The following is a 22,881-nucleotide window of genomic DNA, read 5'->3' on the forward strand; positions in this document are numbered from 1 at the left end:
TTGATTCAATGCTGATTAAATTTCTTCTTAACAAATTTCCTGCATTTTTCAAGATTCACAGTATTTTAACTTTTCATTACTTTATCTTTACTCTATGATAATAGTGGACAACCTGTTGCCCTCCATATGTTGTTGGACTCCAAACTCCCATCAGTTCCAGCCAGCATGACCAATGGTCAGGACTTATGGAAATAATAGTCCATCAACAAAAGTTAGCTACCCCTGTTCTTTGTGTTGCTTTTTGGAAGGCGTTCTTATTTCCTTGCATTTATCTTTATCTTGTCAGTCTGAACCCTAGGGAAAGGAGTGAAGTAAACTTAGCTGTTTGTATTTGACAGAAGCTGTAGATGCTTTGAGTGAAAGTAGACTGAAAGCTGCCTTTGAATAGAGATTTTTGGACATTTATGCAAGATTGCCGAAGTGCCCTATAATGGTTAGGCATAATTTGTTCACATTTGCTTGTTCTTGAGCCTTTGCAGTAAAAACAAAATATGGCACCAGTTCAGATAGGTGAGTGTTGAGGAGATACGGATACTGTGCTGCAAAGTCCTGCAATTTTATTTTGTTTCGTTTTTAAGTAGGTGCTTAGTCATAATGTATTGGTCAACAATGAAATGCTCTTAAGCAATTGTGATTGTGGCTTTTCTGTTTATTCCCTTGTATTCCTTTTTGAAATTACATCAAGGTAAAATAAAAAAGTACTCAAAAGCAGTGGCAGAGGAAGAGGAGTGCAGGGGGAGCGCGCTGCCTCCAGCAGCGCGATCCCGGTGGGGTGCCATAGCGGCTGCCCCCCACTCCCTCAGGGAGTGCCACTCCCCAGCGCATCACTCCTCCAGGATGTGCACCAGCCCTGCCCCTGCCTGCTCTCCGCCCCTCCCCCCGGTGCCGGAGCATGAAACTCAGCCACTGGTCAAAAGAGGTTTTCCCACACCAAAAAGTAGTTTTACATTTTATGTGTGTATTGGTAGACTGTTGTTGTTATAATAAATTGTTGTTGTTGTTACTACAGTTTAATATTTTTTTCAATTTCACAATTCTAAATTGTATCCACAAGAATTATTAGTCTGCAGAAAATTTTTACAAGCTGACTGGTGGCTAGCAGGTAAAGGCTAGAGCACCAAGTACATTTCAGTGCTTGGTGTGGAGGGTTTCTTTGTTGAATGCACAGAAGTGATGTATTCTGCCTCTCCCCTAGCAGCCTGCTTACTTACATGCCTCTCCCCTAGCAGCCTGCTTACTTACATGGGTATTTTGCTGCCAGTAGTTGCCAGGCAAATGTTGAAACGCCAAGCCAATTTATTTGCCAAATTTCTTTCCACCTAAAGAAAAATGGACGTCAGTCCCTCCATCTTTTATCTACTCAAACCTCTACTGTTGTTTAAAACCACGGTTTTCCTCTCAGTGTCTGTCCACCCTCACTTTACTCAGACACCTGCCTCTCCTTGAGTACTGCAAGACAGGCGAAATACTGAAAGCTTTGTTGTTTTAAACGTCTTCCATTCCTCAGCTGCCTCATGGAAGAGAGAAAGAATGTAGAGCATTCAAATATTCCATAGTACCTTCCTATGGTATATTTTACTCCTAGTACCATGTATTGTCTTCAGCATGAAATTCTAGATTCACTGTAGTAATTTAGATCAGGTATTTTATTAACAAACAAACATCCCGATATGTACAACAGCCATCGACTGAACTTAACATTCTCTAGCTGAATAAGCTAACTGACAACCTTGCTATTTATCTTAAAGATACAGCAACATATATTAGTATGGAGCAGGGGTCAGTAAACTTTTTCAGCAGGGGGCCGCTCCACTGCTCAGACCTTGTGGTGGGCTGGACTATATTTTGGAAAAAATATATGAATGAATTCCTATGCCCCACAAATAACCCAGAGATGCATTTTAAATAAAAGGACACATTCTACTCATGTAAAAACACTCTGATTCCTGGACCGTCCGCGGGCCGGATTTAGAAGGCGATTGGGCCGGATCCGGCCCCTGGTCCTTAGTTTGCCTACCCTACCCATGCTATGGCGTATACCGTATTTTTCGCTCTATAACACGCACCTGACCATAACACGCACATCGTTTTTAGAGGAGGAAAACAAGGGAAAAAATATTCTGAATGAAACAGTGGACGTATCATTTTTGTGCTTCATGCTGTGGCCACAGACATGTGATCTGATGGTGAATTTGGGGTGACCCAATGCAAAAATCCTGAGAATCCCTGTGGTTCCATGCTTTGTAACCACGTTTTTGCACCATTGCAGCCCCAGGCAACAGTGGGTGCGTGATTTTTTTTGGGGGGGGGCAGGCTGTAGCCATGGACATGCTATGTGCTCTGATGGTGAATTTTGGCTGACCCAATGCAAAGATCCTGAGGATCCATGTGGATCCATGCTTTGTAACCACGTTTTTGCACCATTGCAGCCCCAGGCAACAGTGGGTGCGTGATTTTTTTTTGGGGGGGCAGGCTGTAGCCATGGACATGCTGTGTGCTTTGATGGTGAATTTGGGGTGACCCAATGCAAAGATCCTGAGGATCCATGTGGATCCATGCTTTGTAACCACATTTTAAGTGGGGAGGGAAGGAAAAACACAGAAGGCTAAGAATGCAGGAGAGGGCTATAACGTGAGGAAAGGAAGGCAAAAGTTTTCCCCCACCCACCCACACAAGCCAGCCAGCGTGTGCTCTCTCTCTCTCTCCCTCTTTAAATGGAAGAAAGCATATTTGAATGCTGTGTGTCTCCAAAAACAAAAAGCAGGAAGTCAAATCAGAATTTTAAGCCGAACCTGTAATCTCTCTTCCCTTCACAAACATTGTTCCTCCGGAGCAGAGAGAGGATAGAAGGACGGACGCTCTGCTTTCCCCTCTACTTGCCTGGAGGGGAGGGGCTTCCCCTGCTCTTTGTTCCGTTTGAGCAAACACAGTAATGAAACAGAGAGGGCGGGCAGTAAGACCCTGAGGCAGAATGCAGGAAAGCTGCCACTTCCTCTCTTCAGGCTTCCCTTTTCCCTGAAGCGCGGTTTGATTTTTGCCTCATTTTTCGGCTCCAGGGACCACACATTCGCTCCATAACACGCACAGACATTTCCCCTTCCTTTTTAGGAGAAAAAATCTGCGTGTTATAGAGCGAAAAATACGGTATTTGCAGAGGGGGCTCCAGAGTAGAGAGGACTAGGCATGGAAATGGGGGTGGTGATCTGTATGCAAGGGAGAGTTGAGAAAAGTAAGAAGGTTGGAAGAAAAAGGAGTGAAGGCGAAAATGGGAGTGCAAGGGGAGTTACACCAAAGGAGGGAGTAGGAGGCATGGGAATAGGGTTGAAGATGAAAGCAGGGGCATGAAAGAGTCTGAATAATAGGAGAGTGTGATAACTTTGTAACTGAACAAAAGGGGAAAAGGGTGGTTAGTATTTGCAACGTGTGGGACGCAGAACATTCAGGAAGTTACCATGGACATGTGGGGTGAATGTCAAAATGGGTGCAAAGTGGAGCTGCAGCATAGGATATAGAAATGACTTCAGAGATTGTGTGTAAACGAATTGTTATTCAATCCTTAACTAGCCTACAATTTTACTCAGATTCAGAAGATCAACATAATCATCCTTTCAGTGGAGATATCCTACCAGTCTTCCAAGAGCAAAGAGCTGTGATAATTACCACATGCATCTCCCTTTGAGAAGTCACACCCTGCCTCAGTTCTGGGAATAGATTGACTGCTGCTCAAGTCAATTTTCTCACAGCAGTGCTCCTTAGAGGAATTTTAAGAGGGTCTGTCATGTCTCTGGTACCCTCCTCTTCCATCAAGCAGGAAAATTCCAGAATTAACCATGCCTCAAGTACAATTCCAAACTGCACCAAAGTCAACTCTCCCCCTCCTTTAATAACTTGGAGTATTTACTAGCCTACATTGCAGGAGATCCATTGAAGCAGGTAACATGTTTCAGTGGCTTTTGGATGAATTGTGTAAAGAAGCTGGTTATATGCAGGTCATGGAATTCTTAATTAAGGCTTATTTATAAAACCATATTTATTATCTATTACTGTATAACATAGGATTGGGCTGTGCATGCATATCGGCTTCATACCACTTGATCTTAAAACTGAGAATGTCTGAATTCTTGATAGGAAGTTCTACCTCTGGAGTTTTTTTTATCTTTGAAGTGTAACTCATGCAAGTTGCCATTTTATATTATTGTTGACAGATGATTCACTTGCATGTGCAAACCAACCCTTTCATGTACAAATATATGAAGCCCAAAAGTTTCCTTGTGAAAGTGACATGTGGTAGGTCCTTACAGGAATTAAATACATTTTTAGCTGGAAATTTGGTTGTTATGCACAAACTGTCTGTTCCTGACAAAAACTTATAGCTGTTTGATCCATTGCTAGCATAGTTTCTATGCTAGAGCTTGGGCATTCATGATTCCTACATATCATAGTTTCTTAGATTTGTCATTGCTTAGGTTTATCTGTCTTGGACTGAGAAAGCAGTTCTTTCACTTCTACTGAGGGCTATTTGAATCACAGTCCTGGTTTGAAGTTCTCTCAGCAACACCTGAGCTATGTGCTATTTATCTACCTGAGATCTTCGGATGAAGGCCATATATAATAATACTAAAATGTTGCAAGAGGTAAAACCACAAAAGTCTTGTGAAAACAAGTATCCTACCTTGCATCATATTCTGATGTAAAATACCTGTTACATTTAAAACTATCAAGAGTGGCAAGAAATTATATCTTAAGTTTTTCTGGCTAGAAAGAAATTGAGAATAAATAAAATATAAGGAAGAAAAGCCTGTAAGAAGAGAGGATTTGTAATCTCTTTAGAATAGTAACATGAAGCAGGTATTTTGACACGGGTGGTGCAGTGAATGATGAAAGAGTGTACCTTGTACTTTACTAATATTACACATAATAGAAGATGAGTGGACCACTTATGCTTCTTTCATGCCAAATTTTAAGGTCACCTATATAACTTAAAGAATTAGAGAAAATAAGATCTTAGAAGCAGATGAGGAAACAAACGATAGCACCACCTTTAAATACATACAAATAAAAAGTATTCTAAGTGGACTGAGACAAAAACAGGAAGCGAGAACCGTAAAACGATTTGAAAGGTTAACAAGGAATGGCACAGTTAAATGGTTTTCAGCTTTATGTCAAGTGTTAATGCACAAACATTCAGAGACAAAACTTAATCATATGATGAAATGGGAAAGAGAATTGCAAACAGAAATTTAGGAGAAAGTATGGAAATGCCTATTTGGAGTAGGAACCAAATTTATGTCAGCCATGAATTATAGAAAAAATTGCATGAAAAGTGTGGTGCAATGGCTTTGGGTCCCTTGGAAAAGCAGAATGATCTCATACATATGATGGAAATGATATTGGTTATAAAGTGACATAATTTGTCATTAGGCTTTGCAAATTGTCCACTATTACGTTTGTTGAATTACATCAATGATTCAAGAACACCAAAGAGTGAGTGTATCCAAATGTTGTGCATTTTAATAGTAACCAGGGTTATGTATACATAAGTGTAGAAGGATAGTCCAAAACCAGGAAAGAAATATTTGGGGAACCAAAAACAAACCCGTGTTGCAATAAGAACCAATCACAACAATACAAACACAACATGTAGGCTAATAGTAAAGAATATATAATAGAATAATAATATCATTCAAATCGTAGGAATAAGCCAGTCAAAGTTCATATGTACAGTATAACAGATGAGAATATTTGGGGGCCAGTGGCGATTGTTAAGCTGAATATAATGCTAAGGAAACATTGAAGGAAAATTGGAGAGTTGAAGTATAAAGGTACAGTGTTACCTCGGGTTAAGTACTTAATTTGTTCTGGAGGTCTGTTCTTAACCTGAAACTGTTCTTAACCTGAAGCACCACTTTAGCTAATGGGGCCTCCCTGGGCCGCCGGAGCACGATTTCTGTTCTCATCCTGAAGCAAAGTTCTTAACCCGAGGTACTATTTCTGGGTTAGCGGAGTCTGTAACCTGAAGCGTATGTAACCTGACGTACCACTGTAAAGGGACGCCTGACCATTAGGTCCAGTTGCAGTCGACTCTGGGGTTGCGGTGCTCATCTCGTTTTATTGGCCAAGGGAGCCGGTGTACAGCTTCCAGGTCATGTGGCCAGCATGACTAAGCCGCTTCTGGCAAACCAGAGCAGTGCACGTAAACACCGTTTACCTTCCCACCAGAGCGGTACCTATTTATCTACTTGCACTTTGATGTGCTTTCGAACTGCTGGGTTGGCAGGAGCAGGGATCAAGCAATGGGAGCTTACCTCGTCATGGGGATTCAAACCGCCGACTTTCTGATTGGCAAGCCTTAGGCTCTGTGGTTTAACCCACAGCGTCACCCGCGTCCCTGAGTTGAAGTATAGTCGTGCAATAAAAAAAGAGGGCTCGGGATAGAGGGAAGTGGAGCAAAAACAATTTTTAAAAATGTAAGTTTTAAGCAATATTGAAGTACTTTTAAATAATGGTTATTTCCTTTTCAAGTATACAGTGCTTGATTTAACAGAATAGAAAAGTGTTTTATGAAAATAGAGTTGGTTTTCTAAGAGGTTTAAAATGTTTATACACATTACATATATGTATATATTGTAATTGCATAGTCACATTAACAAATTATGTATATTTGAAAAGAGCAGCAGAGTAACTATAGAGGCTATCTGAAACTAGCTACTAAGTGAGTCTTAAGTTTCTGAATAGTAAATGTACATAATGAATATGATTTTGGAGGAGTAGTGGGATTTAGTAATTTGGTTGCTACGAAGGAGCATGACAAGTTCCAAGGGACCTTACTATTACCCTTTGTGTTTCTTTTGGTGGCCTCTGAAATGTTATGCTAACAGCAAGGAGTAGTTTTATCAGTAATTTGTAAATGTGTGTAAAGAAGTCTGAAATTTTGAAATAGTCTCATTTTTTGTAGTACTTTATATTTGGAAATTCTTGAAATTGATTTTTTTTCTCTTCTAGGTGTTGGGAAATCATGTTTATTGTTGCAGTTCACAGACAAAAGGTTTCAGCCAGTGCACGACCTTACTATAGGTAAGTTCTTTTATGCAGGTAAATGAGTAAAGGTCATGGCAACTGCATGCATCAAGTTCTGAAATGGAATGTCGAGAGCATGGGTCCTCAACCTGGTCCCTTCCACTCTCTAGTGGGCATTTCAGGATTCCAGGTGGGCAGTAGGGGGTTCTATGGAACAAGCTGAATTCTCATTCCATTGAGCACTGGTGGGCAGTAAGGAAATTTTACCATCAAGAAAGATGCATTAGTGGGTGGTAGGTGTAAAAAGGTTGACTACCCCTGGTCTAGACTTTCAACTAATAGTCATATATTTACAAGGTTATAGTGGCACGGGTTAGTGGTTCTTAGTCCTATAATAAATAAATCAGGTTCATATTGGACAAAATGACATCCAACTATCCACTGTTAAAAGTTACTGTGGCTGAATTTGTAAAGAGTGTGTTTTCCATACAAAATGGTTTCAGCTTAACAATGTTGTCAGAATTGTCAATTTCTAAAATATTCTTATCTGAATATGAAATATCATTTAAAGATTTTATTAAATCTAAGTTGTAATGCTCTTCTAAGCCTAAATGATGGTTTCTTTGAAGGGAGTTAAGTAGTTTAATTTGAGTCTGACTCAGTGAGATTTGAAACTTTCTCACATTCTGCGGCTAATTGTGACTGCCTCTGAATATTTTCAAACTACATTGCAGTGTCATAATTTTAAAAAGCAATTTCTTCCTTTATTGTTATTGCAGTTTATATCCCACCTTTTCTCTGGAGAACTCAAGGTGGCATACATGGTTCTCTGCCGCTCCCCCTTATATCTTCACAGAATCCTTGTAAGTCAGGTTAGGCTGTGAGACTGTAACTGGCCTGAGGTCACCCAGTAGTCTTCATGGCTGAGTGGGGATTTGAACCCTGGTCTTTCAGGTTCTAGTCCAAAATTCTAACTATTGCACCACACTGGCTATGCTAAATGCCTCCTTTGTAAGTTTTTTAGATTGTTCTTATTTTATCTACCTCTGTTGAAAGACATTTTTTTGCATCTGTTAATCTAGAAATGAGTGTATAAAACTATGACACAATACAAAACTGTATAAAAGTCTGTTAACTCTTCAGTATGTGGTATGAGGAGAAAGCCAACTGAAAACATAAAGAACAATGTTGCTTCCTGCTCTGAGAAAGGTTAAAGTAAATCCTGATTTTATTTAGGATACTGGATAGTATTTCATTGCTGTGTTGGAGCTCTGTTACAACATTTTATTTTATTATTCAGGTGTAGAATTTGGTGCTCGAATGATAACCATTGATGGGAAACAGATAAAACTTCAGATATGGGATACGGTAAGTAAGTGTAGGAAAAATTTCTGTGCAAATTTTCTTTAAACTGTGGTTCAAAGAACAGGAGCAAGGAACTGAAACTTTGAAAAAAGCACCAGTCAACTGTTGTAAAACAAAAAGAAAAAGAAACACTCAAAAATGGTGTAAACTGAAAAAATGGTGTGAACTATCTCCCAAGAAGGCAAACTCTAGACTGTGTGTGTGTATGTTCATGTTCGTGTTCGTGTTCCATGATCCGAAATAATACTAGCCGCTGCAAGCATTATTGATTCCTGTTTATCCAGGATCAACAATCTCTCTGTATATGGATATGGGGTTTGTTCTAACTCCCTTGAGCTATTTAGAAGATTTCTGCTAACCTTTCTGTGAAAAAGCAATCTTAACTATTGTTTACGTATTCTGGGATAAAGGACCAGTGAGGAGAGCTTCACTTTTTCTTCTCTTTCAATACACTTCAAGCTCTAAACCCAGTAAGCATATGTATGAATCAGCTTGATATAATTTCAGGGGTAAAGGCAAAGGTAAAGGACCCCTGACAGTTAAGTCCAGTTGCGAATGACTGGGGTTGCTGCGCTCATCTCGCTTTACTGGCTGAGGGAGCCGACGTTTGTCTGCAGACAGTTTTTCCGGGTCATGTGGCCATCCTGACTCAGCCCCAGACACACTGATCAGATGTTTGGAAGCTGTGGCTGGATGGTTACGTGGGAGCTGGTTGAAGTTAAATCCTTTGAAGACAGAGGTCCTTTGGCTGGGTCAGGACGATATGGGATTATAGGGGCAACTCCCATCTCTTGCGGTGGTGCAATTAGTACCAGTACCGTCCGTTAAGAGTTTGGGTGTAATCTTCGACATCTCCCTCTCCATGGAGGCACAGATTGCAGCTATAACAAAGGTGGCATTTTTAAATCTCTGCCAAGCTAAGCAGTTGGCTCCTTACCTCTCTTGCCCTGACCTAGCCACTGTGATCCATGTGACGGTCACCTCCAGACTGGATTATTGTAACTCGCTCTACGTTGGGCTGCCCTTGAGACTGACCCAGAAATTCCAGCGGGTGCAGAATGCTGCAGTGAGACTCCTTACGGGGTCCTCGCTGCGAGATCACATTCACCCTGTGCTATACCAGCTGCACTGGCTCCCAGTGGAGTACAGGATCAGGTTTAAGGTGCTGGTTTTAACCTTTAAAGCCCTTTACGGCCTAGGACCCTCGTACCTACGGGACCGCCTCTCCTGGTATGTCCCACAGAGGAACTTACGATCTTCAAACAAAAATATCTTGGAGGTCCCAGGCCACAGAGAGGTTATGCTGGCCTCAACCAGAGCCAGGGCTTTTTCGGGTGTGGCTCCGATCTGGTGGAACGCTCTGCCACAAGAGAGTAGGGCCCTGCGGGACTTGACATCCTTCCGCAGGGCCTGCAAGACAGATGTTCTGCCAAGCCTTTGGCCAGGGCACAGCCTGACTCCCTCCTTTGGCAATCTTCACAGAACTCTACCCAATGGTTGCCATCAATTTGATTTTAAAATGTTGTATTATTTTATAGTTGTTAGCCGCCCTGAGCCCGGCTTCGACTGGGGAGGGCAGGATATAAATAAAATTTATTATTATTATTATTATTATTATGTGGCCAGCATGACTAAGCCGCTTCTGGCGAAACCAGAGCAGTGCACACAAACTCCATTTACCTTCCTGCCAGAGCAGTACCTATTTATCCACTTGCACTTTGACGTGCTTTCGAACTGCTAGGTTGGCAAGAGCTGGGACTGAGCAAAGGGAGCTCACCCCGTCGCTGCTGACCTTCCGATTGGCAAGCCCTAGGCTCAGTTGTTTAGACCACAGCGCCACCCGCGTCCCTAATTTCAGGGGTAGTTATTCATTAGGTCACTGGTTTGTGTAGGGGAGAGGGCATAAGTTAGTAGCTACGGTGTGGAATGCAGCCTAAATGTTATTTAATTATATTGCCTCATTTATTCAACTGTAAAACAGGCTTGTCGTTCACTCACCAGTTTTTTGAAGTACCAAAATTTGAATTCTTGCTACACTGTGGTATCTTAGTAATATTATGAGATGTTTCTTAAGCTGAAATGTGCTCATTTATTGAGAGTATTGTGCCTTTATAATAAAGAAATATTAAGGCAAAAGTTTAGTGTGTATTGGTTTCATAGGAACTATACAAGTGGAACATGTACCAAAATGTTTAGTTGCATTGCCTGTAGGAGTGTTTTTGTTCAGGGATCCAGTTAGCAGACATCCTAACCTCCTGCTCTTAGCTGTAATCTAAATTTATTTATAAAAATAGTTATATCACCCACGTACATAAAATATCACAGAAGTGTACAACAATGTATACACATACTATAGACTATCAAATACAAAATGTCATAAAATGACTGACTTTGTTTAAAAATAAAAATAAATAAATAAATAAATATGTTGGCATAAAAAGATCTTCAAGAGATTCCTAAAAATTAGTAGTGAGGTTGCCTGCAGAATCTGTGCTGGGAGGGTATTCCACAGCATGGAACTGGCAACACCAAATGCCCAACTTCTGTTAGAAGCCAGTAGTGAAGTATGCAGGACAACTAACAGTGCTCCTCAGAATGGTTGAAGTGGGATATAAGGACTCAAGCGATCCTTGAGGTATTCTGGATCCAAGTCATTTAGGGCTTTCCTTCCAGCTTTTCTGGGTTCCTCCTCCCCACTTTTGCGAAGCCTGCACATCTCTCAGCCCAGTAGTATATGGGAAGCCAGTGCTGATGTTATAGCAGAGGTGCCATGTGCTATCAGTCATCTGCCCCCATCAGCAATTTGGCAACACAATTCTGCACAAGCTGGAACTTTTAGACCAGGGTAGTGGGCAGCCAAACGTAAAGCACAGTGCCGTAGTCCAGTCCCGAAGTTACCCATTCTCATGAATTGCAGTGGCCAGGCTTTCCTGATTCAAACACCTCTGTACCAGGCAAAGCAGATGAAATTGGTAAGAAGCACTGCTATCCGCAAAGGTCACTTGGGGCTCTAATGGCAAAGATGTATCTAGAACTATCTTTAAGCTGCATACCTGCTGTTTCTGAAACGTGTGCATTCCTTCATTCCCCCATCCACCTCAGCAGGGAAGATGGGAAACTCAGTGCTTTGGACTTTACACCAAAAACATAAGTAAAACAGTCTTCTTACATATTTGGAATGGTTTGAAGCTACTCATAGCCCTCATGTGCCTTCAGTAATGTGTGCTCTTAACTGGTCCAGCCACTGGCTTCTGGGAATTACCTTTGCTGCCTAAAATGGACTTCTGGGTTCTGATCATGCAGTCACTCTTACAATGCTATACTAGGGTATAGTTCTTGCAAGTAGGATAGGGTACAATGAACCTGATTCTTGACTTTATCACTACAACTGCAGATGGAGCTTCCATGATTGAAAGTTTTCTCCATATGAAACAAGAATCCTCTTAAAATAGATAAATAAATGTTTGAGAGAAACATAGCCATCTTCCTGTCATGTCATTTTATCTATGTCAAGAGAATGAAATAGTTTTGTAACTAAGCCCTTGGGCTTGCCTTCCCGCCCCCAACATGGAACTGATGGTCAGCAGAGGAGGCTTAAGAGAGAGAAATAGTGTGTATGTGTATACACCTGCTTCTTTTGTGTATGTGTCTGTCCCAGGTATGTACACCTAAGGCAAACATGATCTTAAAGAATCCCACACAGGTCATCCAGAGCAAGCCTTAGAAGTATCTAAGCCTGGTGTGTGTGTTTTTTAAAAAATAAATATTGCTTTCATCCATTGATCCTGAATGAGATGATACTTCAAAAGTTATATATGTTGGCAGTTTTACCTCTGTGTGTATTCGGCATACATATAGGCTTAATACAGGGGCTCCATAAATCTCAGATTTTTGCTGACTGCCTGGATGTGGTCAGCTGCTAGGTCACACTTGGTGAAGATCTGGTGAAACTCTTGGTGTTTTCAAAGTATTGAATACTCTAGAAATAAACTCCCTAAACATTGTATGGAATTATGCTACATCTGCTACATAGTGAATAGTTTTTAATACTTTGTCTTTAATTTTTTAAACGCAAATTCTTCATAGATGCTGTTAACAGTTTGTAAATATTTTTCATTTATGCTAGGAAATTTAAAAACATAGTTATCTTTATGTGAGATAAGTTTCATTTCCTTTTTTGCCATCACAAAAGACTATGGGTGGAATGCACCACTATGTGAAGGCGATTGTTCTGTCTGGCAAGCAAAAATGCTTGCACTGGTCGTAAAATCTTCCCCCTTCTCTCCCATGTGCTGTTCTTGGAGTTCTCCTGGTTTGGGGAGGAGGTAGAAGGAGGAGGAGGTCTCATGGCGCTTGTGGTCTCATGGCGCTGACTTACACTAGTGCAACAACTTTGTTGAATATATGTACTATATGTACTAATCACCTTAGTGTTAATGGGTAAACATTGTAGTTCCTGGAGAAAAAGTGGGAGGTGAAATCTTACAAGTATTGCAAGCATTAGCTTTTGCCTAACATCTGTAGCAGGGTGAACTTCTCTTTTCTATGGCTATTAATTACTAAATAATTTAGTGATAGAATATAGCTATTCAGTGTTTGGGATTACTATGTCCAGTTCATAGTGACCAAGGCTTTTTTAAAAAGGTTAAATATATGACCCATACATATGTTTTGAAGCAGAAAGGAGGGCTATAGGATAATATCAATGTAGCTCTATGACCAATCCCTTTTGAAAATCTAACATAAAATTTTAAAATTAGGATGTTCTGTTAGAATTCTTGTTAAAAATCATTTTTATATGATATCTGATGTTTTTCATTTGTGGCAATCAAGGCACCTTCTTGCATGCTTTTGACAAGCACTCTGTCAGAAGCACAGGAAATTGATTAAATGTACAATAGAATTATATAAAATCAAATTCAAAACCATTATCTGTTTTTTATAATAAAATGCTAGTGGAAAGAATTCCATCTGAAGACTGTTGAAAGCTGGCTGCAGTTTATGATATAACGGATAAAATCTGCATCCTTGGCCTTCCTACAACCTTTACACCAGCAGATGGTGGGCGTAAAGATGTCATTCATCATTTATTTACAATGGGCTTTATTTATTCTAGTGTCAACAGCTGCCCCAGGGAGGGAGTTATTGAATTCAAATGTGAAGCACTGGGTTATTTGCTTCCTTTCAAATTTGTCTTCAGAGCTTAGTTGCTAGGAGTCCATTCTGTACTCTAATAATGATTCATGTATTGTGAAGCCATTCAGTAAATTGGGTTGTCAGGGATTGCCAAAAAAGGTTTAGAGGTCTTGTTCTTGAGTCCCCTCCCCAATGGTTCTGTGCTGTAGACTTTTTAATTTGTGGCTCCTCTTTTCCAGAATTAGTGAGGTTTTGTCCTTTCCCCAAATCCCTTACACAATAAACTTCTTAGTGTAAGTATGCAAGACTCTTACTTTCTTCACAAGGAAACACAGGAGACAAAATGAACTATGAATCTTGTATTTCTACAGGCTGGGCAGGAGTCCTTCCGTTCTATCACAAGGTCATACTACAGAGGGGCAGCAGGGGCCTTACTAGTGTATGACATTACAAGGTGAGAATCTTTCAGAATCTTTTAGACTTTTGTAACTAGCTTTTTTCTGTATGTTTTTTTTTTAAATCATTAACAGATTTCAATGTCTAAAACTGGTTTTCAACTAGTGGTGGAAGCAGAAGGGAACTAAAGTGACTTCCACTGCACATCAGTTGTCCAGTGTATAAGTCCTAGGTTAACAACTGGTAAAGTCATTAAATTTTCTGTTTATATATATTTTTAAACTTTTGCTTTGTTCATTTTTTGTTTGTGCATTGTTCCTCACTTGCGTTTTGGTCTCATTTTAGGAGGGACACTTTCAACCATTTGACAACATGGTTAGAAGATGCCCGTCAGCATTCCAATTCTAACATGGTTATTATGCTCATTGGAAATAAAAGGTATATATATATATTTAAAAGCCTTTTGAAATGGTGTGGATTAACAGTTAATTAAAAACCTGCTCCATAACAAGTAGCATATTGAGTACATGACCTTTATTTTTTAAAAAAAATAATTTTAACATTTGATGATCCTGGTTTGAGTTAGCTGAGTTGCCAAACACCCCCCCCCCCCGGCTGACATTTTTGAATTTATTTTTTTTAGTAATATATCCAATGCTAGATTTGAATGCCAATTAAAACAGGGGTACCCAACACAGTGTTTCTAGATGTTTTGGTATACATCAGCTTCAGCCAGCATGGCCTATGCTCAGGATGGTGGAAGTTGTAATCCACAACATCTATAGAGCATCACATTAGCTATTCTTGGATTAAAAGACTGAAATGTTTATAGTCCCTTTAACATTTAGCTAGCTTCATGTCTGAGCTGTCCTACAATGTGCTAGTTCTTTTTCAATCTAGACTCCTTTGCAGTTGATCTCAAGATTACCACAGTGGAACTCTTAACTCCAGTTGGAGGCTTGTTGAATATCTTTGATCGGCTTTACTGCAATTCTTAATATAATCCTCTGGATGTTTTTTAAATGTCCTACTTCATAGTATTATCATCATTGAGGAACAAATAATCTTTGTTGTCTGGAAAAAATGTCTTGTACTCACAGAAGTACAGCATTCAGTTGTTCAATCAATGCTGTATTATTAACATGCTGAGCTTTTTCAGATTCTGTCTAGCACTAGTAGTTCACACATAGTTTGGACCGAATGATTTAAAGATTGTCATTATGCTACCAATAACTCTTATGTTGGCAACAATGTATTGGAGAAAGCAGATTTCCCAAGTTCAAGGAGAAGAAAACTTTATCTAAAATGAAGATAAAATTTCATTGGTGGTGATCATAGTTGTATTTCTTGCATTTTGCAAGCTGTGTAGTCCCCCCCCCCAAAAAAAATAGCTTACTAGGTGCTGCTAGGTGGCATTCTATACCAAGACTGAGGAATCTTTTTTAAGCCCAAGGCCTGTACTCCCTTATGGGTGGCCTTGCATAAGCCAGATGCCAGTAGTGGGTGGGGCAAATGTAGGCAGAGCAACTGGTTTGACTTTTATATTTGTACAGTAGGCTACACCATAGTCATGCAAAAGCCAGAGTTTCTGCACGCAGTTCAGTGACAAGGCACAAGCACCCCGAGGCAAATAGCCAGAGAGAAGTGTGGCCTGGGGCAAGTACCAAGGCCTGATAGAGAGGCCTGAAGGGCCACTTTTTAAAAGGTACTATTATTTATTAATTGATATGCAATTTATGTACCAAAATGGCTCTAGGGATTACTTACTGTGTTCTACACTGTAGTGCAGGTGTAGCACCAGTGAGAGGTGTAGCTTGATAGAGGGGCCTGGAAGTCCACATCCGATGTGCAGACTCACTCCACTTCTACACAATCTGTGTACACAACCTCTGTGTGGTGAGGTTTTTACATGCATCACTGAAGTTACATTGGAACTTCCTGTTGTTCAGAACTGTTATTGGGCTGCCATTATTATTATTATTAGTAGTAGTAGTAGTAGTAGTCTACCACCCTTCATCCAAAGATCACAGGGCAGTTCACAACATAAAAATACAAAATGAGAACCCAAAATACATAATAAAAACAAGAAAAATAATAAAAACCAACAACTCCCCTCCCACAACCCTACTCACTGAATTCAAAGGAACTTATTCCTAGCTAAGTGTGTCATAGTTTTAAAATACAGATAATCATTAATGTGTCTGTTGTAACCATTCCTCATAGGGGAGGTTGCCCCCTGATTCTAAACCGAGAAAAACCATTTAGGCTAGTGGCCAGCACTATATCTTCACATTGGCTAATTCCATAACTTAAATAAGTGTTGAGTGAAGAAATATTGCATCTTGTGTTAGGTTCCAACAGTGTCAAGGCCTGCAAGAAGAGAGGGGCTGCTTGCTATAAACACCACCTACAAAGAGTGGTCCCCAAGACCAACTGTCTGGGGTGAGGTTTTGACAAACATCAATGTAGCCACATAGGAACTTGCAGTTATTCAGAACTGATGTTGGGCTGCTAATAATACATGTCCCATATAACTTATGAAAAGAGATTTTGGAGGAAGGACTGGGTAAGAGTGACCAGCAGGCATTTGTATGTAAATGAAATGTTACTGTATTAATATCCATTCAAAATTTATATTTTCTGGTTATGAACTTAGATAGAAGCTGCTGTTAGAAACCTATATCACAAAGTAGCATAAGGATGCATAAGCTGAGAAATGTAGACAGGAATGTCCTGTTTCCCACAATCTGGCTAATGAGGTTCGTGAAAATGGCAGCTGGGATCCTGTCTGAAAAGCTGCCGGGAGTCATTTTTCCATATTATGCTGTCAGTGTATTTTTGAGGAGATGCCTCTCTTGTTAGAAATCAACATTGATAGTTCTTTGTCGTGATGCTTTTGGAGTGACTGCATGTCTTCTCTGCCATCCTTCTTCCCATTTTTCTCTCCTCAGCATTGGTTTTTAATAAGTACCGTATTTTTCATCCCATAGGACGCTCAGTCCCATAGGACGCACCTAGTTTTTTGGGGGGGAAATAAAGGAAATTTTCCCCCCTTTATTTCCCCCCCCCCAAAAGCAGGTTGGGGAAACCAAACCAGGTCGAGGAACAGTGGGATGGCGGCGCTGCGCCTCCCTGCTGTCCCCCGAGCTTGTGGGGCTGGCCGATGTCTGCCCGGCGTGAGGGGCGCCCTGCTTCAGGGCGCCCCGCCCGCTGGGTGGCAGGCTGCTATCCGCAGCGTGGGGAGCCCTGCGGGGAACTCCTGCAGGGCTCCCCACGCTGCGGATGTCTGTCCAGCGCGAGGGGCGCTCTGCTTCAGGGCGCCCCCACCCGCCGGGTGGCAGGCGGCTATCCGCAGCTTGGGAAGCCCTGCGGGGACCTCCCACAGGGCTGCCTAGGCTGCGGATGTGTTCCCGAAGGCCGGGCGCTCTGCTTTCAGGGCGCCCAATGATCTGGGAAGCAGGCTGCTATCCGCAGCCTAGACATCCCTGCGGGACCTCCCGCAGGGCTGCCTAGGCTGCAGATGTGTTACCGAAGCGCCGGGCGCTCTGCTTTCAGGGCGCCCAATGATCTGGGAAGCAGGCTGCTATCCGCAGCCTAGACATCCCTGCGGGACCTCCCGCAGGGCTGCCTAGGCTGCAGATGTGTTACCGAAGCGCCGGGCGCTCTGCTTTCAGGGCACCCGACGCTCCTGGAAGCAGGCTGCTATCCGCAGCCTAGACATCCCTGCGGGACCTCCCACAGGGCTGCCTAGGCTGCGGATGTCTTCCTGAAGCCTGGAGAGCGAGAGGGGTCGGTGCGCACCGACCCCTCTCGCTCTCCAAGCTTCAGCGAAAGCCTGCATTCGCCTCATAGGACGCACCCAGATTTCCCCTTCATTTTTGGAGGGGGAAAAGTGCGTCCTATAGGGCGAAAAATACGGTAATAGTGAATAAATTTCTTTTTAGTCACTTAGAAGGTGATTAAGGTTCTATATTGGACTTCATCAAATATAGGTATGTGGTATACCTAGACAAATGGACTTAATTTTAAGTAAAGATATGTGCCTAGGTGAGTTAGCTTGTGCTTGTACAGGGAACAACTGATGTCTTGTTTTCTTAGTGATCTAGAGTCTAGAAGAGAAGTGAAAAAGGAAGAAGGTGAAGCATTTGCACGAGAGCATGGGCTTATCTTTATGGAGACGTCTGCCAAAACTGCTTCCAACGTAGAAGAGGTAATTTGGTGTAATTTATTTTATATTACATGATTAATCTCTGAGTATGATTTAGGTGGACAGTTAGAGACACAGCTTTGAGATCAAAATAATGTCTTTGGATCCAATCAAATCTCCAGGATCCTGATCTGGTATGAGTCATTAATAAATGCCAAGGAGTATGTTTTGTCTCTCTCCATCTTCTCTTCTGCTAGTTATTTTCATCATTCTAGGTTTTGGAAAAAGAATGCACATCACCAAATAATATTTTGTTAATTGAATATAAAATACAGGTGTCCTCCCACTTATGTGTGATCAACACACAGCTAGAATGTAATAATATAATTATCAAAGGGGGTTTGGACAGGGGAGAAAAATAATTGACAAATTAATCAAGAAAAATAAAAGTGATTTGGAAAATTGGAAAGAATTATTTTCCATTCTCAGTACACATGCTTTTAAAATATACTTGAGATGGTCCTTTAGATCACTTTCCCAGAGGTCATAGAAGAAATGCTGGTGCTTGAATAATAAATGAGGCTGGTGGGTGGGGAGCAGGGAATCTTGGAGATAATGATGGCAGTCATGTCTCACACCGGAAGTTACTTTCAGAAGAAAGATACTAAATCAGGAGTGTCAGTTACAAATGGATGTGCAGAACCAGACTCTAGCCAGTGAACAGCTTTCACTGGTCACATTCACAATTTTCATAATTTTACCTTACTTAGATGCCCAAATATAATTGTATTTAAACATTAGATTTTTCTGAAGCTTATTCCTCCCCCCCCCCTTAAAACTGAGTAATGTACCCATGTAATTGTTGCAAGTCCAGGGCAGACTGTAAGTTTCTTATAGAAACCTTGAGGCATGGAACCCCATGTTGGGCAAGAAAATTAGCCCAGTGGCTTTCAGAGGGGCAGACTTGAACTTTTTGTCCCTCAATTGGGACATACAGTGGTACCTCGCAAGACGAATGCCTCGCAAGACGAATGCCTCGCAAGACGAAACAGTTTTCCGTTTTTTGAGTCATTCCGCAAGACGAATTTCCCTATGGGCTTGCTTTGCAAGACGAAACGTCTTGCGAGTTCTTGCGAGTTTGTTTCCTTTTTCTTAAAGCCACTAAGCCGCTAATAGCCGTGCTTCGCAAGACGAAAAAACCGCAAGACGAAGAGACTCGCGGAACGGATTAATTTCGTCTTGCGAGGCACCACTGTATAAAGTTTAACTCTTGAAAGCTGAGTTAATTGACCCAGTTAATTGCTGTTCGACAGTGGAATTTGCTGCCAAGGAGTGTGGTGGAGTCTCCTTCTTTGGAGGTCTTTAAGCAGAGGCTTGACAACCATGTGTCAGGAGTGCTCTGATGGTGTTTCCTGCTTGGCAGGGGGTTGGACTTGATGGCCCTTGTGGTCTATTCCAACTCTATGATTCTATGACCCCCATCTCTCCACCTTATTCCTCAGTTCCACATAGCTTTAATAATTGCAGTCCAGTGCACCTTCCTCTCTAGGAGTAAAAGGTAAAAGGACCTCTGACGTTTAGGTCCAGTCGCGGACGACTCTGGGGTTGTGGCGCTCATCTCGTTTACTGGCCAAGGGAGCTGGCTTACAGCTTCCGGATCATGTGGCCAGCGTGACTAAGCTGCTTTCTGGCGAAACCAGAGCAGTGCACGGAAACGCCATTTACCTTCCTGCCAGAGCAGTACATATTTATCTACTTGCACTTTGATGTGCTTTCGAACTGCTAGGTTGGCAGGAGCAGGGACCGAGCAACAGGAGCTCACCCCATCACGGGGATTCGATCTGCCGACCTTCTGATCGGCAAGCCCTGGGCTCTGTGGTTTAACCCACAGAGTGGGTGGAGTTTACTTGGTGGAGTTTACTTCTGAGTAAAAGTTGGGTTCCGCTAGATAAAAAGAATATGTGGTTTTCTTATCTTCACCTTTTCTTACATTAAACAAGTTTTTTGTATATAAACTAATCTGATGAAGGCAGGAGGCAGATGCTTCTGCTTTTATCAGTGAACAGCAATAATCTACAAATAAATGAACTACTGTGCATCAACAAAGCTCATGTGAAAATGCTCAGGTAAAGCTGGGAAAGAAATGACCTAGCTGTAGTTTTTGTGTACAGTGGACACTTGGGTTGCGAACATGATCCGTGCGCTATGCATGTTTGCAACCCGCAGTGGCGCGTCTGTGCACATGCGGGTTGCGATTCAGTGCTTCTGCACATGCGAAAAGTGTGAGTTAGTGCTTCTGCACATGCACGACTATCAAAACCCGGAAGTAGCCCGTTCCAATACTTCCTGGTTTTGGCGGGTACATAACCCAAAAAAACACAGCCTGAAGCGTCTGTAACCTGAGGTATGAGTGTACTCAGCCATCGCCCCATTTTGCCTTCCCCAAATGCTTGCTAAACGTTCACACCAAATTCTGCATCCAACTTTATTTTCTTGTCTCATTATACAGTTTAACACCTTCTGAGCTTTAAATATGAAATTGAAAATGTCATATGATTGTCCACCAGGGTGCCCATCCAGAATTCATGTTGCTAACAAGTGGTAGACTTCAATTTTATTCATTATCCTGTGATGTTAGGAGGATAACAGGTACAGTGGTACCTCGGGAGTTGAACGGAATCCGTTCCGGAAGTTCGTTCGACTTCTAAAACATTCAGAAACCAAGGCACAATTTCTGATTGGCTGCAGGAAACTCCTGCAGCCAATCGGAAGCTGCAGAAGCTGCATCAGTCATTTGGGTTCCAAAAAACATTTGCAAACCTGAACACACACTTCCGGGTTTGCAGCGTTCGGGAGCCAAAACATTCAACTTGCAAGGTGTTCATGAACCAAGGTACGACTGTAATGGAAAATTCTCTGGGACACAAATAAAGTTGAATCTGACCTTAATGGTGGAAGTGGTTTATGCTCCTGAGATTGGTCCTGCTTTACTGCAAAACTTTTTTGGGAAGGCATGATTCTTGATTAATATTTCTTCTATAGTTCCACATTTTCTCCAACTTCAATGTATTAAGTCTTTCATGTTAGCCAAGGAACATGAGATTTATATCATCCCTTAGTAATGTGCTCAGATCATGTGATAGGTGAGGATTTTTTCCTGGTTCATTTTGTTCATTTTACTTAGGTGTTTGTTTGTTTTTTGCAATTTTATCTTGCTTTCCCCTCTACATATCACTGTGTTAGCACTCTTGCGCTCAAGTCTTACTCATGGGCTTCCCGTAAGTGCTTGGTTGGATGCTGAATTAGATGGGTCTTTGGCATGATCCTGCTGCCACATCTGTGATTTCTTCCTTCCTACTCCAGTTTTCACTATTTTTTACATTATATTCTGCACTCATGACTCTCCCCCCTCCATTTGCCTTCATTCCACATCTCTCCTTTCAGTTCTCACTCTATGGCCTGCAAGTTTTGGGGTCTCTTGCTCCTTTCCTTTCTGTTTTCTGAAACTATTGTATTGCAGTGGACCCTCCTGTTACATTACCTTCGGGTAACGTAACTCGGGTTGCGAACACTGCAAACCCGAAGTGTATTCTTCTGGGTTTCACCTCTGCTTGCGGACTTTTCGGGGTACGTACAGACCCCTGGAACGAATTACATTCGTATCCAGAGGGTCCACTGTACTTTCCACCACAGATCACATCCTCTCACAATTTAAGTCATCATTTTTATTTCCTTCAGCCATCTTCCTTTTGTGTTTTCACAGAATCCTCTCTAGTTTTTCCTTAGTCTTTTCCTTTTCCATAGAATTAGCTGTACTAGAAGTACTTAGCCTATCTGGAACTAAAATTATTGATAGAGATTAGTCCAATACAGTGGTGCCCCGCAAGACTAATGCCTCGCAAGATGGAAAACCCGCTAGACGAAAGGATTTTCCGTTTTTGAGCTGCTTCGCAAGACAAATTTCCCTATGGGCTTGCTTCGCAAGACGAAAACGTCTTGCGAGTGTTCCGATTTTTCCCCGCTCCCCCCCTTTTTCTAAGCCGCTAATAACCTTTTAGCCACTAAGCCGCTAAGCCTTTAATAGCCGTTAAACCGCTAATAGTGCTAAGCCGCTAATAGGGTTGCTTCGCAAGACGAAAAAACCGCTAGACGAAGAGACTCGCGGAACGGATTATTTTCGTCTTGCGAGGCACCACTGTAATAAAATTGTTGTTGTTGTTGTCATTATTATTTACTAAAGTGCTTATCTACCTTGTTCATCTTGTCTAGATTACCTCAACATTCTCTATTGTTTTTTCCTACTACAGTGGAACCTCGGTTTTCCAAAACGTTCGAAAACTGAGGATCAAAGGGCTGTCAGCAAATTCAATGGGGGAAAATGTAAAAACATGCCTTAGAAGCCGCTTGACTTCTGAGGCACGTTCAAAAATGGAAGCATTCACTTCTGGCTTTTTGGCAATTGGCTTTTGAAAAGTTTGGCAGCCGAAATGTTTGAAAACCGAGGTTCCACTGTACCACTTATCATCTGTCACTTCAGAGTACCTTGCTAAAATATGCTGTTGTTGTAATTTCTCCCTTGTTCATAAATGTGGTTTCCTCTCAATTACCATGAACTTCAGAGCCATAGTCCTCAGAAAGCTAATTCATTAGCTCTTCCTTAAAGTCACCGTTCATACTTCATGGTAAATTATAGTTAATAGTTCTTCCACTGGGGAGAAACAAACCAGACTCTCTGGCTTGGCATTATGTTTTGCTCAAGAAAACTCATTTATGAGAAGAACAAATTTGAACTATCATGGTTTGTTTCCTCCATGTACTAG

The 22,881-nt window shown here is 41.6% G+C and overlaps 1 protein-coding gene across 1 annotated transcript in view; it reads left to right on the forward strand.

Annotated features, from left to right (window-relative positions):
• RAB2A (RAB2A, member RAS oncogene family) overlaps window positions 1-22,881 on the forward strand; it is a 36,819-nt gene that overhangs the window by 4,973 nt on the left and 8,965 nt on the right. Inside the window, exons 2-6 of the mRNA XM_082234043.1 lie at window positions 7,003-7,074; window positions 8,318-8,385; window positions 13,890-13,972; window positions 14,260-14,352; window positions 18,013-18,124. Of these exons, the coding sequence (XP_082090169.1) occupies window positions 7,003-7,074; window positions 8,318-8,385; window positions 13,890-13,972; window positions 14,260-14,352; window positions 18,013-18,124 (428 nt within the window). The remainder of the gene's footprint in view (window positions 1-7,002; window positions 7,075-8,317; window positions 8,386-13,889; window positions 13,973-14,259; window positions 14,353-18,012; window positions 18,125-22,881) is intronic.

Source organism: Podarcis vaucheri, assembly GCF_965113315.1.
Source record: "Podarcis vaucheri genome assembly, chromosome: 8".
In the NCBI taxonomy this organism is placed as follows: domain Eukaryota; kingdom Metazoa; phylum Chordata; class Lepidosauria; order Squamata; family Lacertidae; genus Podarcis; species Podarcis vaucheri.